The sequence below is a fragment of the Enhydra lutris genome, unplaced genomic scaffold, assembly GCF_002288905.1.
Source record: "Enhydra lutris kenyoni isolate GAN:26980312 unplaced genomic scaffold, ASM228890v2 scaffoldscaffold23, whole genome shotgun sequence".
Lineage (NCBI taxonomy): Eukaryota > Metazoa > Chordata > Mammalia > Carnivora > Mustelidae > Enhydra > Enhydra lutris.
Window position 1 is genome coordinate 3,457,098 of NW_019154107.1, and position 15,773 is coordinate 3,472,870.

A 15,773-nucleotide genomic window follows, 5' to 3' on the forward strand; every position below is an offset into this window, starting at 1 on the left:
TCAATTTTGTGTTAGCAATGTACAGTATACTCTACTAAAAGATCACCAGAAAATCAGTGTTTACTCTTTTGCAAATTTTTTTTCCTATGGTTAATAATATAACCAGGCATATCAAGGGCTTTAATTATATGCCTCAATGACTTAGCTCCTTGAGAATCTCAGAGAAGATGACCTGACATACAACAGATACAGTTATTTATTTCATATTCTATGCAGGAAGCATGTTTTTTTTTGGTTTTGTGCATACATATTTGACTCCAAACAACCAATCAATTCTTTGAAAAATATCAAAATACTTTATATATGCATATAATAACATATAGACTTATTTATTGGGTTGTTCACTTTCCAAAGGATTTTCTTGGTGACAGGTAGAAACAGTGTTAGGGCTGTTAATTGTTTCAGTTTCAGTACACACATGCTGAAATGGACTTTACTTTAAAAACCAGATTCTAAAGAAATAAGTTGTAGGAATTTTGGAAACACAGAATTCAAAACATTGAAAATATGGAGGATTGATTCTGCCAAGCAGTTGAATAGACATGACAGAACTGAACCTTTCCCAAAAGTTTTACTTAACCCTGGGAGGGCAGGATATATGGACCTGCATCAGCTCTCCCAAAGGTCTCCCTTTATAAAAATGCAGAGATCTGCTCTATGAGAATTTTGGAATCTTAGGTGATTGTTTTTAAAGTAGTTTGCACACCTTGAAAGGAAACCACTTTTAAATAAACACTATATTTTTTGGCTCATTAATAATTTTATCATATCCACTTCATCCTCAGACTTTCAAAAAACTTAGCAAAATATACTATGTAAACTCTATCATTATACATAGTATAACACCATAAGGTTACATCTTCCTTAGGAACAGAATTAAAAGTCTCCTAATGGAATTTTTTTAAATACATGGACTGATCATAGTAATTGATCATGAAATTTAGCTGGGCAAGGAAGGAAATGAAGAGGTATATAGTGACTGAGAGGCCTTAGAAGGGGGGAGGGTCAGTAGATTAAGGAGGAGGATATTTGGATTTGGGGTTCTGCAGGAATTGCACTAGAAATACAGAAGACTGTAGTGGAAAAATGGGATGCTAGAAAGGATTACAGCCTTTGCAGTTAACGGGTTAAGCATATAACCACAGGAGTGGGTAGAGGAGAGAACCTCAAGAAACTGAGAAACCAAAATATTGGAGGATGAATATTGAAGTCACCACGAATTATGGCAGAAGTAGTGTTTAAATGCCTGGGTTTCAACCCTGGTACTACACACTTCCCAACTGTGTGTCCTTGGGCCAGTTACATTACCTGTCTCAGTTTCTTCATCGGTAAAACGAGGGTAATGATAGTCTATTTCTCATAACTATGAGGATTAAACAATTTAATACTTATAAAACCCTAGACAGTTTTTGGCATATGGTAAATGATATATATATGTTTAGTACTATTATCACGTGCATAATAATCATCATTATTATGATCCAGTCCCGTGTGAGTCTTGGCTTTTCATTCATTTAAAATTTATCGAGCAGTTATTGTATGCCAGGCATCGTGCTAGGTATGCTTTTTAAACATTTTTGTGATTTTCTTAGGCTCTTTTGTGCTTCAGGAATTTCAAGTTGATCAAAAATAATATACTGGAGCCTCACCAAAAAGTTATGCTTGAAGTCTATATCATGAGTTCTGCTTGCTAAAGTAAAATATTATTTAGTAAGACTACGGACAGAGGGAAACAGGCCAGGCCGGCCAATACAGTGATTACTTGGATCTGGAATCTAGACTTGTTCACAATAGCAAAAGAGATGCTTGGGAGTGGGGCAAGCCCAGCTATAGGCCATAAATGGGAATCCAGCCATATTGCTGAAGCATGGTGATAAATCCAAAATATATTGTGACAGGAGTTAGGAGGCAGTGGAGATGGAAAGTCAGCATTGTAGCATTCCAACAGCCACAGCAGGTTAATATCCTTGCAGGCACGTTAAACACAAGGGGCTTCTATCTTGGAGACTGGCTATCAAGATTTAGACACTTGGGCATTGGGGAATAAGGCAGAGAACCAGTGACTGAAGAGAAAGTGAAATCCCTAAAATAGTGATACTCTTTGTAAAGGACCATACCCTTAAAGTCTGGGGCTCCTAAGAGAGCAAACCTAGGCTGTTCTTTATTATTTATAAAAGGATGCCTTAAGATTGCATTATCACCTGGCCAGTTGCCACAGGCAGTTTCACCTTCTGGCTCAAAACACACATTTTTCATCTACACAAATGCCAACCATAACGTTGCATATGAGTGAGTGTGTTTTGCAGACTGTAGCTAAAAATCAGTGTTAAGTATGAGCGGACATGGGGAAGAAAAACAATGTGATGTGAATTTTGTTCTCTGTGTTTAGGCAAGCTACGACCTATATCTATGCCAGTGGAATATAATTGGGTGGGGGACTATGAAGATCCAAATAAGATGAAGAGAGATAGTAGAAGAGGTAAGTGTTCTAGAATTTCAGTGTAGGCTGGGGTGTTGGAACAAAAAGCAAATTTAAATGTTCTTTAAATAGGTTGTTATGGCTTCAGTGGAAAACTTCATTCTCTCGTTGATTTGATGATACACCCAAACCAAACTCAGACCAACGTTTGACTATCTTAATATGTTATTAAATAGATATCTTCTCTGAATATCTCTTAAGGAATTCAGGGCAGATAAGTACAGTGTAAAAAAAATAAATATCTGATTGTTATGTCAAAGTCACTATTTGGAAAACAAGGTCAGAAGTGTGAAACTGCATAAAAGAATTAAGTTCAAAGAATAGGAAAAGTTTGTGATCAGTCCCCATTGGTCCGCAATGCAACCTCACTACTTTTTAATTAGTACAATCTTAAAATGGGTTTTGACGTACATGAATAAAGCTAATGGAAACTGGGCCAGTGACTAATGAAAACCATATAGAAACGGGAAAAAAAAAACACTTTGCTTTTTTTTCTCTTCTGTTTGTTGTTCAGGGTTATCTTCTTACTTGGGGGTGGGCTACACATGAAGTATCTACAAAAGTAAGTTTTTATGTTCACTTATCCTGCTGTTGATGTGAGCAGTAAAGAGAGCCACTGGAAGTCTCACTACTAAATGGGACTCGACCAGCTGTGGATATGGTGAACTACTTCTGCTTTCTGAAATAGAGAGCCATAAAGTTCTAGATAAAAAATAAAACAAAGCAAAAAACTATTCATAGGGCCTCAGCTCACTAAGCTTCCTTCATAATATATTTAACCCATTTGCCTGTTACTTCTAGCTGATGTGCTGAATTTACCACACAGGATAAACAAGCATGAATTAGTCTAGTTAACACTTATTTCATGGAGTGAACATTTCAGAAAATGTTGGTAAATACAGGAATATTGACAGCTTCCTTTACATCTAAGTATTCATTCCATTTTCCAAATTTTAGTTTCTGACTTCATTTGTGTTATAGAATCAATCAAGAAAAAAGTAAAAAGAGAAACATACATGCTATTACTGAGTCATTGTTTTGAGACTTGATATGATGATGATATCTTGGGGGAAAATGCTTTATGAAGTTCTAAGTGATGGCTGTCAGTTTAAGCATAGATTCTATGAACTAAGTTTCCTGACTCTTGGTTCAGAATATGGGTTTTAAGTTCTCCAAGGATGCTAGTCTGTTATAGGTCACTGTTTGTCATCGATTTTTGGCAGAATCTCCCTGGGGAACTTGTTAAAAATTTTATGAGCCGCACACCCAGAATTTCTGATTCAAGTTTTACAGTGATTGTCATATAGTTGGTCCAGAGATAAAACTTGGATAAATAATCTGTAGGCTATTTCTTACTGCCCTATGATCCCAAATGATTATGATGCTCTATGTTTTTACTACATAGGTATTTTATAAATTAAATCAAGTTACATTTCAGAAATGAAATCTAATAGCACAATCAGGGAAGAGTGATAAATTTGGAATATTTGCATATTTATATTGGTGTATTTCTCTTTTTATATAGAAAACTCTCTACTTCGATACATGAGCAATGAAAAAATTGCTCAAGAAGAGTACATGTTTCAGAGAAACAGCAAAAAAGACACAGGGAAGAAGTCTAAAAAGAAGAGTGATAAGAGTAATAGCCCGACTCACTATTCATTGCTACCTAGTTTGCAAATGGATGCACTGAGACAGGACATCATGGGCACGCCTGTGCCAGAGACCACACTATACCATGTAAGTAAAATTTCAAAGACTCTGTGCGATAGCTTCTATTAGGAACCTGGGCCAAATGACTCTTTTGGGCAAAGTCCAGATTGCTTATCTTTATCCTACTGCCAGATTTTCATAAAAGATCCCAAGTTTAGAAATATTTTTAAAAACCTTGATGGCTTATTGATTTGTTCTTCAGGTCATATATTCAGTGAGTTCATATGTTATAGCAGGTTCTATTTTTTAATGAAATAATATGCTTAGAATTGATGGAGAATAATAATTAATTAGGTGATTAATCACCTATAACAATAAACAGTAAGTAGATAGCTCTAAAATTCAACATTAAAGATAGGATTTTTAATGTATTCATGAGCATCTTTTATGTGCTAGACTTGGAGCATGGTGCTTGAGGTAAACATGAGAATACATAGATAGCACATTGTTATATGAGGAGAAAGACACACCAAGGATTCCAATGGAAATTGATTGTTGTAATGGGTAGGTGTAAGAAGTATAGGAGCAACATGGGAGAAGGAGGAACTTAGCTTTCTGGGGAGGTGAGAAAAGGCTTAGAATGGGGAGTATTTGGATGAAGAGGGAAAGATGAGTAGCACGGGAAGATATATGGAAGTACGCCCCAAATGTGTGAGAATTTGGTATGTTCCAGGAGCTTCCTGTTGCTCAGAATGACCAGTTCATTAAAAATTGAGGGAAAGCATGTGGGGAAGGGGTAGTAGATGGGCCTAGAGAGGTCGGCCACAGTTAGATCAGGAGTTTTATAAACAAGTACTTAGGCTCTTTCTAGCAGTGATAAAAAAAAAAAAAGAACTATTGAAGAATTTTGAGCTGGGAACTCAAATGATGAGACTGGCCTATTGGATCTCTATGTTGAGGAGTACTGAGCAAGAGGTCTGAGATCAAAGTTGGAGCCATTACGCCCAGGCCAGGCAGATGATGAGAAACTAGGATAGTGACAGTGTGGAGGTTGAGAATGTTATTAGCCAGAACATTCAATTGACAAAATCAACCCATTGTACACCATTTTGGTTAAAAGGGAATTTGTTGTGCCAGTGGAACTATAGCATCTTACTAGGAGCCCTTGAAAAACATGGATTGCAAGTTTTAAAGTAATTTTGATCACAGTATCAAAATGCTTAATCTGTCAATGCAGTAGAAGGTGTACCATCTAGGTATACAAGGTATGAAAGATAAATAGCTCCTATTTGAGTTACTTTTCTGAGCCAATATTTTAAATCTTCTGCTTAGCTATTCTAAAGCTCTCTCATAAAACTAAAGTGTAGAAAAATATTTCCATTTATTTGGGTGGAAGTAGGAGAGCAATGAGCTCTTCTAGGTCCTCATTCTCTACCCTCCCCAAGCCTCTTCTCTCTAAGAGATAGTGCCCATATCAAAACCTGCTCTCCTAAGTGACTGACAAATCAAATGATTGTATTTGCCACAGTCATTTTGTAGTCAGTCTGAAATCGGTACTCTTAGCTGTATGAAGGGGGCCAATTTTGCTGTCACTAGTCAGAAATTCTGTCTGAATACTGAGCTCCCTCTAGAATCTGGTGCTCCAGTCATAAGTAATGTTGTGCAAACAAAGACCTAAACATAAGGGACAGGTGGTCTGTTTGAGAGGGAGGTTGGTAGTGTGAAATGAGGCTGCAGAAGGAGGAAGAGACCACTTCACCCAGAGCATGTAAACTATTAAAGGGTTTGGATTTATCCTAAGAGGAGAAGTAAGCCATTGAAGGCACATTTAAACACTTAGCCTTTGCCATCTTGTCAAGCACATCTGGACAGGAGTAGACTGTAGGAGGAAGGAAAATAGATGAATCTTGTGGATTTGAGTTATTAATTTATGGAAGATAGTAAATGGTGAATCAAACTGGTAATGAGGAATATCTTGAGGATTGAGTATTGTAGAGGAGTATAAACTGTTACCACTTTCCTGAAGGTTATTATTTCATTATATGTATCAAAAACCAAGTCCAGTAGCTTCACTTCTAGATTATTCTAAGAAAGAAACCAGTCTGCTTTTGCTACCTATTTGTATTATGTGACCTGAGTCTGTAAGAAGGCATTTCCCAGATAGATGATATTTATCTCAGCTTTTGAAAGAGGAACTGCATACAGTAAGGAATATTATTAGTTGTCGGGGCTGGGGAGAGTCCTCCCATGTAACACTGACCCGCTAATCCTAGAGTAGAAGGCTTGACACTTTCTAACTCTATCCTCCGGTTTAAAGGAAGCTAAATGGGGGTGCCTGGGTGGCTCAGTGGGTTGCACCTCTGCCTTCGGCTCGGGTCGTGATCTCAGGGTCCTCGGATCGAATCCCGTGTCGGACTCTCTGCTCAGCAGGGAGCCTGCTTCCTTCATTCTCTCTCTCTGCCTGCCTCTCTGCCTACTTGTGATCTCTGTCTGTCAAATAAATAAATAAAATCTTTAAAAAAAATAAAGGAAGCTAAATAATTGTTAGCCCTAAAGTACATGCCTAAACAATGTTCAAATGCCTATAGCCAATGTCCACAAAGAGAAAATGGGGTTTCACTTGGCTCTAAGATCCTTGAGGACCTTTTAAGCCTTGCACTTACTTAACATCTTCACAGGTATCAAGGGAGCTTCCGCACTGATTGTCCTTCACACCTCACAACAACCACCTTGGCAAATGACAAAACTCAAACTCAGAAAGGTTAAGTGATTTACGCAGAGCTGTGTTGCAAAAAAATGTGAAAGTAAGGACTAGAACCCAGATCACCTACTTGAGTGGTCTTTGCATTCTACCCTGCTTCTCTATGCATGGTAGGCATTCCTTACACAAATGAATTCATGCTTTAATGACTAACTGCATGAATTTTGAAAAAACTTGACTTTAAGAAGCATGTGCCTTCATATGTTGATTTTAAGAACATTTTCGGTATCTGGATTAACTTGCACCCAGATTTCTCTTTTGCTCTGTTACTATTTTTCATTAAGTTCAGAAAAACATACAGATCTGCTGCTGTTATAAACCACAAGTAGTTCTTTGGCATAATCTATTGCTCAGACTATGGAGTATTATAGTTAAAATTGTCTGGACCTTGGAGACAAAACAACATATGCTTAAATGATTGTTTCTTATATTTCACAGGAATTCTTTGCTTTTTAATCTGTTTATACACACCTAGTTAAAAATTAAAGGATTTTTCCTTATATTAAATTGTCCCAAAACACAAGATCAATATCAATATTTAATCACCTTCATGATGAACCACTAAACATTCTTACCAATTATTCCTTTGGATCACACAGCTAATTTTAATGGACTAAGATTTCAGTGGAAGAAAACTCTGAAGATTGAGTCCTGAGTTTCATAGGCTGTTATCTTTCTTGCAATATACTAGCTCCCTGTGGTCTGAGTTCACATTTAGACAAAATTTAGTTGAATTTAATAACAGGATTATATCAACATTAAATATCCTTTGAACAGTTTACCAAAAAACTATATTGTGGATGTGGGGGGAGGGGAAGTGAGGTTCCCCATAAACAGACCTAGGCTAAAATACCCATTGGTCTGTTTTGGAAAGCAGCCCAATAAAAATACACAAAGCAAGGCAAATACAGTTTGCTTTCACTGTTTGACTCATTCCTCTTAGCAATTATAGCAGAAATGTGTATATATTAACAAAGAAAATTGAGAAGTTTATGGTATTATAAAACAGTTTTTTATTCATCTCATATATTTGTTATTCCAGTATATATATTTTCCTTAAATTGTTTAAAAGGAAATTACTCCCTATGTTCTGACTACACTGACCATCCACTAGTATTTGCTATCTCTTTCCTTTGTGATATGCTATGCCTTGTACTGAAACTGCTTTTACCCCTTTTTACCCCCAGCTGACTCTCATCTAAACCTGAAATTACAGAAGGGCTTTGCCTGACCACTACCCTCTAAACTAAATCAGCTTCTCCTACTTAAGTCTGTTAGCACCCTCTATATTTTCTTCAAAACCTTTTTTATGATTTATAATTATATACTTATTTATGTGATTATCTGTTTAATGTCTTTCTCCCTTATACATAGTAGGGAGGACATGTCCATGCTCATGACAAGAAAGGAAAGTTTTTCCATTTTGTTCAGCACTCTATTTCAACACCTAATATAGGTATAGTATCTTATAAATGTTCGGTAAACATAAGACAAAGAAATGAATAAGTGAGTGAATGTGACAGGAGCTCACTGTCATTCCCACGATCTCTCAGTTGATGTCCTCAGCCTGCAAACAGCTACCTCCATGTGCCCAACCTGAACAGGCCTTCAGTTGGAATGTAATCATAGTGGAAATCACCAGGAACTTATTACCATAGGCTCAGTGTCCCATGTGCCTGGGGAGAGCCCTCAGACTCTGAATATCTTCTGTCATGTTTATCTAGTCCATATAACTAAATTCTTCCTTGGTTTATCGATTAACATTCCATTTCACTCCAATAATCAGAACCCTGCCCATACTGGCACCTCTGCCAAGGAGCATCTGGCTTGGTTTACTGCTACAGAAGACAGACCATGTGCAACCTACCACTGGCTACCCACCCGTTTAAAAGGGTATTGGAAGTACCTGGTAACTTACACTTACCATGTTGGGCTTCCTATCAAAGCAGGTCTCAGTTTGCACCTTTAATCAGGGTGATTTACAAGATTTCTCAGCTTTACAGATGACACTAGGGCAAGAGGATTAGCTCCCCATCAGTCCCCACCCCGCCTCCTCTACTCCAGCTCAGTTTCAGTTCCAGCTCATACTTGCTTTCTTTCTATCACTGCCATCTCACTAGGGAGGTCACGATATACCTGTCAGCCAAGCATATTAGGGTATTTGTCTTTTCTTTTCTTTTCTTTTCTTTTCTTTTCTTTTTTTTTTTAAAGATTTCATTTACTTATTTGGCAGACAGAGATCACAAGTAGGCAGAGAGGCAGGCAGAGAGACAAAGAGAGGAGGAAGCAGGCTCCCCGCTAAGCAGAGAGCCCAATGCGGGGCTCGATCCCAGGACCCTGAGATCATGACCTGAGCTGAAGGCAGAGTTTTAACCCACTGAGCCACCCAGGCGCCCCTTAGGGTATTTTTCAAAAGACGATAATTTTATTTTACCTACTCACTGATTCTCTGTCCGAAAATGCAGGAGTTGTTAGCTGCCAAAGCCCTCATCTGACCTTGAAAGCATAGGAAGAAAAGGCAGGCAGCAGGTGTGTGTGTGTGTGTGTGTGTGTGTGTGAGAGAGAGAGAGAGAGAGAGAGAGAGAGAGAGGGAAGGAGGGAGGGAGAGTTGGGGGGAGAGAAAGGGAGACAGAAATTCAAATGTAGTGATAAAAGTTTTTAGATAAAGAATGTTTGGATTCAGGTCTTTTTTTTTTCTTAAGAAGATATACATATGACAACTTGTTCTCACATTAAAGCTGCTAAGCTAAATTCATAAACAGAATTATATGCTATATGCTATATATGCTGAGATGCCGAAACAAGCAAAATTTGATAATGTATCCAGACAACATGCAGGTATACTTTCATAAACTGATTAATGTGATTTTAGATGGCTTATTCAAAACAGATTTAGAGTAGGTGTTCAAAAATCTGGATACTCTTTTCATAACATGCTAACACTTATGTGGTTTGTCTTAGTTATTTAGGATATAAAGGCAAACATTCAGTTGTTGTTTTACTTCTTATAAATACTTTTAGCCATCCTCATCAACTTGTGAAGGTATTTTTGGTGAAACCCCTGGAAGAAGGAGGTGGGGAGCCGTTAAAAGACATTTTTAAAATTTTGCGAGTAGACGAACATTATGAAACAGACACTCTTTTAAGTAATTTACAAATCTTAACTCATTTCATCCTCATAACAGCCCTATGAAGAAGGTGCTGGTGTTAACCCCATTTTATAGATTAGGAAGCTGAGGCATATGGATTAAATAAATAGTAAGTGATAGAGCTGGGTTTTGAACATTAGCAGTCTGCCTCTTTGCATACATTGTCTCTCAAAAAAAAAACAGAAACCATAATTTAACAGAAACTTTATAGCAGTTCTAGTAGTGTCAACCATCCGTAAAGCCCAGTCTAAGTGCTGTGGAATATATATTAACTAATAATAATATTGCAAGTGTTGCTATTAATAGTAGCTGACTTTTGTTGATTGCTTACTAAGTTCCTATTGCTAAACATTTATACACATTATCTCACTGAATCCTCAAATTGACCTTGTGAGATTGCTACTGTTATTATATCTATTTTGCAGAACCGAAATACACAGTTTGCCTTACTTGTGGTAAGTAGCATTCTGCTACTTTCTAGCTGTGTGACCACAAGTAAGGAAAACTCACATTTCAAACTCACTTTGAAATGTGAGTTCAAGCAGTCTGGCTCCAAATTTCCTATCTGTATATGAATAAAGCCATTTCTACTCATAAGTGTTTTACCATCAATTAGAGAAGACAGAGCTATTATTATCACAATGGTGCAAAGTATGATGTATTTTCAGGACATAAACATTTATAATTAAATTTATCTAGTCATGAAGGTTGGTTTGTCTAATCGCTACCCAACTTGGCTCCATTGTTTCAGGATCAATGATAGTAAGATGAAACTAAATTTTAGTGTCTAAAAAAGCCATCTCTGACCTGTTATTTATAACAACCACTTTTTCTGCATTTTGACTTTACCCACTTGGAGAACAGCCATAGTACACCGTGACGTGATGTTTCTCTTTATCAGGATGCATGAAGACATGTTGGATATCCATTGTAAACATTATTGTATTCATATTTGTATGTACTCTCTGATTCCTATGGATGACTTGATTGTTTCTAGAGTGTTAATGTCAAATTTAGTAAACCCCTGCATATTGTGAAAAGCATTCCTATTGGGCCATTTTACTGGAGCAGTGACTCTCCACATATAGGTTATCTTTGGCACAGTGTTCCTAGTAGGTGAAACTTGATGCAGAAATGAGGTCCTTTCTTTGATTCTTATGTGCAAATAAGACATCATAATTACACAGATTTTCATTTTCATCTGTGACTAGGTACTGCTTACTAATAACCTACTATTGATTTTAAGAGGCTATAAATTGAATAATTATAAAATAATGCATTAATAGAGTTTACCAAATATTCTAGTTTACGGTTTCTCCAAAAAGTCTAGTATCCATGCAATTGACAGTGCAGTCACGCTCTTACTGCACAAGCACAAGTGTAGATGGTTCAGGTTCCCACCATTTTCGGGAGGAACGCTATAATGATATGTCATTAGGGTTTGTTTTAAGTTATCTGTAGTTTTCAGTTTCTGTTTCATTTTCATTATAAACTACCATTACACTTCATCACTTGTGGTTTTCGTTTGTTTGAGGTTGCTTGCTTTTACCGTGTAGCATGTTGTGATTCGTATCACTCACAATTTTCCAGAAATGATACTCTGAATCATCCATACCCAACAGTACTTACACAGTCATAAAGTGGGAACCAATGGACCGTGGAATCTGTTGGTGTGTCTTAGGGGGCCACCATCAAAAACTGTTAAGACGCCCTACTTTAGACTGAAGCCAGTCTTTTCCATTTCATATTTGAACAAATATGGGTTTCACTCAGCTAGTTCCTGGTTAGATAATGGCTGCCAGGAAGCAAAACACAAAATCTGGCTTCATTACTGAGGCATCATACAAAACAGGACTCAAAAGAATTAAATTAGGAATTTATTAAGTTTGAATATGATTACTAATTCCTTGTTGCCTGTGAAAAAATAAAATGAAAACTAAATTGTGATGAGAAGTCTTCGGCTTGGTTGTTAAGGTCAATATTTGGGGACATACTTTCCTTGATCACTGAGATCAAAGAAGCCCCATTCTCTCATATTGTAGACCTATGTCTTCCGGCTTTATAGCCTCAGAAAAATATCTTCATATTCTGTTGGCAGTAGGCCTTTTTTGCTCCCATAATCATCTTACCCACATTATTTCACCACCATAACTCATTTAATCAAACATCTCAAGTTTAATTAAAATCCAGATAAAACTATTTTACCCCTAGAACTCTTTACCCTCTTCTGACTGAAGAATTATAATCTATATCACATTATTTTCTTCACCCAACTCCTAAATATATTACCCCTTGGACTGTTTTAGCACACCCTGATTCCACAGTACAAGTCTAATGATTTGCTGTATACCTAAATGTCATACAAAGATTCCTCTTAACTCCATGTCTGTGTCTCTTGGCCCATATCTTATATGAGAATGAAGTTTAGGGCAAAGTTAATGACTACTTTACATTCTAGTTTCTTGCAGAAAACTTTTCCAAAAACAGTGCTAAATTGTTTGCAGCCTCCGTGGACACTTCATTGGCTTTTGGCTCAGACAGCAACTGGCAGTGGGCCAAAGTACACAAACTCAATCTAGAGTCCCAGTTCTTTTTTTTTTTTTTAAGATTTTATTCATTTATTTGACAGAGAAGGAACATAAGCAGGGGGAGTAGGGGAGGGAGAAGCAGTCTTCCTGCTAAGCAGGGAGCCCGAGGTGGGGCTCGATCCTAGGACCCAGGGATCATGACCTGAGCCGAAGGCAGAGGCTTAACGACTGAGCCACCCAGTGCCCTAGAGTCTCAGTTCTAAATGGTATTGTTAAATCTGTTTTTGAACATCTCTGCAAATAACCAGGTTAGGCCAAAAACAGGATCCTAACAGACCTGATCCCAAAACCATCTGGAATGTTGAGAAATAGATCAGTATTTCAGTTCCTTTTCTTAATATATAAATAATTTTAAACTAACTGGATGCAACCTTTCCTGCTGTAAGAAATGGGAGATTAAGTTATGTTCTTATACTTTATTTTATTGTCATAAATTTGGAGCGGACTTGAGATAGTGGTTCTTGTATCCAACAACCTCTGAGTAAAAGGGCTCAGCATTAAAGAAGAGAATTGCCTTTTCTATGATTTAGATGGCCGAGAATCATGCTGTACTTCTACAACATGAGCTTGAAGCCAGCTGTATAAACGAAACACATTTCTGAACCTCAGTTTCTCATCAGTGAAAAGATGATAATACTTACTTAACCTAGCTATTTCACAGGTAAATCATACATTGTGTATAAAGTTTTTTCCACTCTGCTGGGCACATCGTAATTATTCTTAATGCCATGTGGAAAAGAAATTAATTTATCTACATGGAGGGGAATTTACTTTCTGATGAGCAAGTCAGAAAGCTTTCTAGGACTAAAACATATGTCCTTTTTGGGCATTAATGAGCGTATCCGTTAGGGTCTAATCAGGGAAGAAGAAGCACTAAGTAATATGGAAGAATAGATCCCACTCAGTTGAGGAGCTGGTTAAGATGCTTCAGCAGAGCCAGTGGCCACGAAGAAAATCTGAATGTGAAGCCAGGGAGAGCAAGATAAACTTGAACCCATGAGTACAAACTGGAACCCTGCCTCCAACTTTAGCAACGCAGATGGTGCCTTCCACTGTGGAAGTTCACAGACTCCTGGTCCGGGACTTGGGAGAGCTGAAGTTGCGGGCCCAGCTGCTGAGCCATACCAACAGGCAGCAGAGCAGTGACAATGTGTGTGAGCTGCAGTGCTGGGTGACATCCTGTGCCAGCCTTCAGAGCACCAGGCTGCCTCCTCCCTTGTGTTCTCCAAAATTCATGGAAATTGATTTGTGGCCAGCCCTAGCTAGAACCATACAGAGAAGGGAATTCTGAGACACATAGTTCCCCGCTTTGCTAAGTTGACACAACAGGAAGCCACCACATTGATGTTTCCTTTTCTGTGGCCACTGTAGGTACTTACCACATTAAATCTGCTTTGCAAATTCTTTAGTGACAGTCAGCATGAGAATCAGTGGTCAAGTGAAAAATTCTAAATCATCGTAAATCTGGAGTGACCTCAAGGTACAGTGTATCTCTCTGAAGATATCATCCCTACAGCACACTGGCTTAGTTTTCCAAAACACATATTGGAAAATATAACTTCCAACTATCATTTATCTACCTTCAATCAAGAGATTGACTAAGAGAAGCAATAATTAGGATAACACATCTAAATTTACCTAAAGAGGTTTCCACTTAATACAACGCATTCACCAATTCCTTAAAGAATTCCTTTGTGTACTCTGAGGAGGAGTACCATAAGGCCAAGACGTTGACCATGTTACCTTAGCCAGTTGCTGAACTAATCCTTCATGTAGTTGTTTTAGTATCACAACCTCCTTTTTTATCAGATGTCAGTCATGAGAAACATCCATGTGAAACCCACTTTTTTGTTTGCTATAAAAGTATTTTTAAGGTTACTGTGTTTTCTACTCCTTTGTGTTCCCCCACCCACACATGTTTTTGTAATTGGGTAAGAGCTTTGACTCTCTGTGATAACAGTGTATGTGGAGCATCTGATGCAGGGTCTGGCAGTATGGTAGCTCACCGATATTCTTAGTATCTTTCCTCCAACTGTACTCCCCAAATGTCCACAGCACCGGGCTGAGATCAAGTCCAACCTCATCTAGGTGCATTTAAGGCAACCAGTTCTGGAAAAGTGTTAGCACACATCAGGCCCTGTAGAAATCTAATTTTTCATATCTGAGATTGCATAAATTGCTTTCTCTCTCTTACTCAGTTTTCTCATTTACAAGATGAGCATAGCACTTCAGAGAGGACTTTGGAAAATGCCATCTAAATTGATAGCTTAATGAAGATTTGATTCCTGCTGCAAACACAGAATTTAAAAAAAAAAAAAAGAAAAACTTCCCACCAAGTCCATTTTTCCCTTCTGTTAGATAAAAACAGTATTGCTTTCTTAATCTCAAAATCATGTCCCCCTAGATGTTTCAGAATGGAAGAGAAGAAAGTGTATGGTTTATCTTTCTCAATTATTACATTATAAAATGAATTGCATATAAAGTGACTTTAAAAACTTTCTAAATTTATCTTTTATTTTTATCCAGTCTTCCCTTTGAAAGATTTTCTGGTAAGAAAAGAAAATCTCCAGATCAAGAAAACTGCAGCAAAACTAGCAGATGTAGAAACATTTGAAGTTGTTGTCTTGGAGAATTTGTCTACTCTCTAAAAGCAAAAATCTCAGAATAAAAGCTTGATACAAACGTACTTTTAGCCATAAAGCTATTTAGATAAAAGCTAGCATTCTTGAAATGAATTACACTGACATGGCAAGTTTCATGATGAGAAAATTTGTACAATGTATCAGAGCAACAAACCTAAATATAAAGGTATCCAGAAAAAGCTGTTAGTTTCATATTCTTCTAAGTAAAGCCAGTAAGTTAATAGCCAGGGAAATTTTTCAGTAATTATAATTCAGTCATGTCATTGCTGACAGCATTATCATGTCATATACAGTGGTCTCATTTGAGATTCTTAGGTTTTATGCGTTCTTCATAGAGGTGATTATTTTTATGTTATTTATTTCTCTGTTTTCTTTTACATGTAATTTCCTTGTCACTGAGTAGTCTTCAGAAGGAAAATCTTGTTCCCTGTTTTTCCCAGTCATGAACGTTTCATGCTCTGACACCCAGACGTTGACAGCTTGCCAAATAGAAGCATCAGG

At 37.4% G+C, this 15,773-nt stretch overlaps 1 protein-coding gene across 4 annotated transcripts in view; it reads left to right on the plus strand.

Moving 5' to 3' along the window:
• Positions 1–15,773, plus strand: part of LOC111150493 (connector enhancer of kinase suppressor of Ras 2) — a 277,360-nt gene that overhangs the window by 189,724 nt on the left and 71,863 nt on the right. For 2 of the 4 annotated variants that reach the window (XM_022507967.1, XM_022507969.1), the window contains 2 exons: positions 2,390–2,479; positions 4,005–4,219. In XM_022507967.1, the coding sequence (XP_022363675.1) occupies positions 2,390–2,479; positions 4,005–4,219 (305 nt within the window). The remainder of the gene's footprint in view (positions 1–2,389; positions 2,480–4,004; positions 4,220–15,773) is intronic. The other 2 variants (XM_022507968.1, XM_022507970.1) reach the window with 1 other exon arrangement.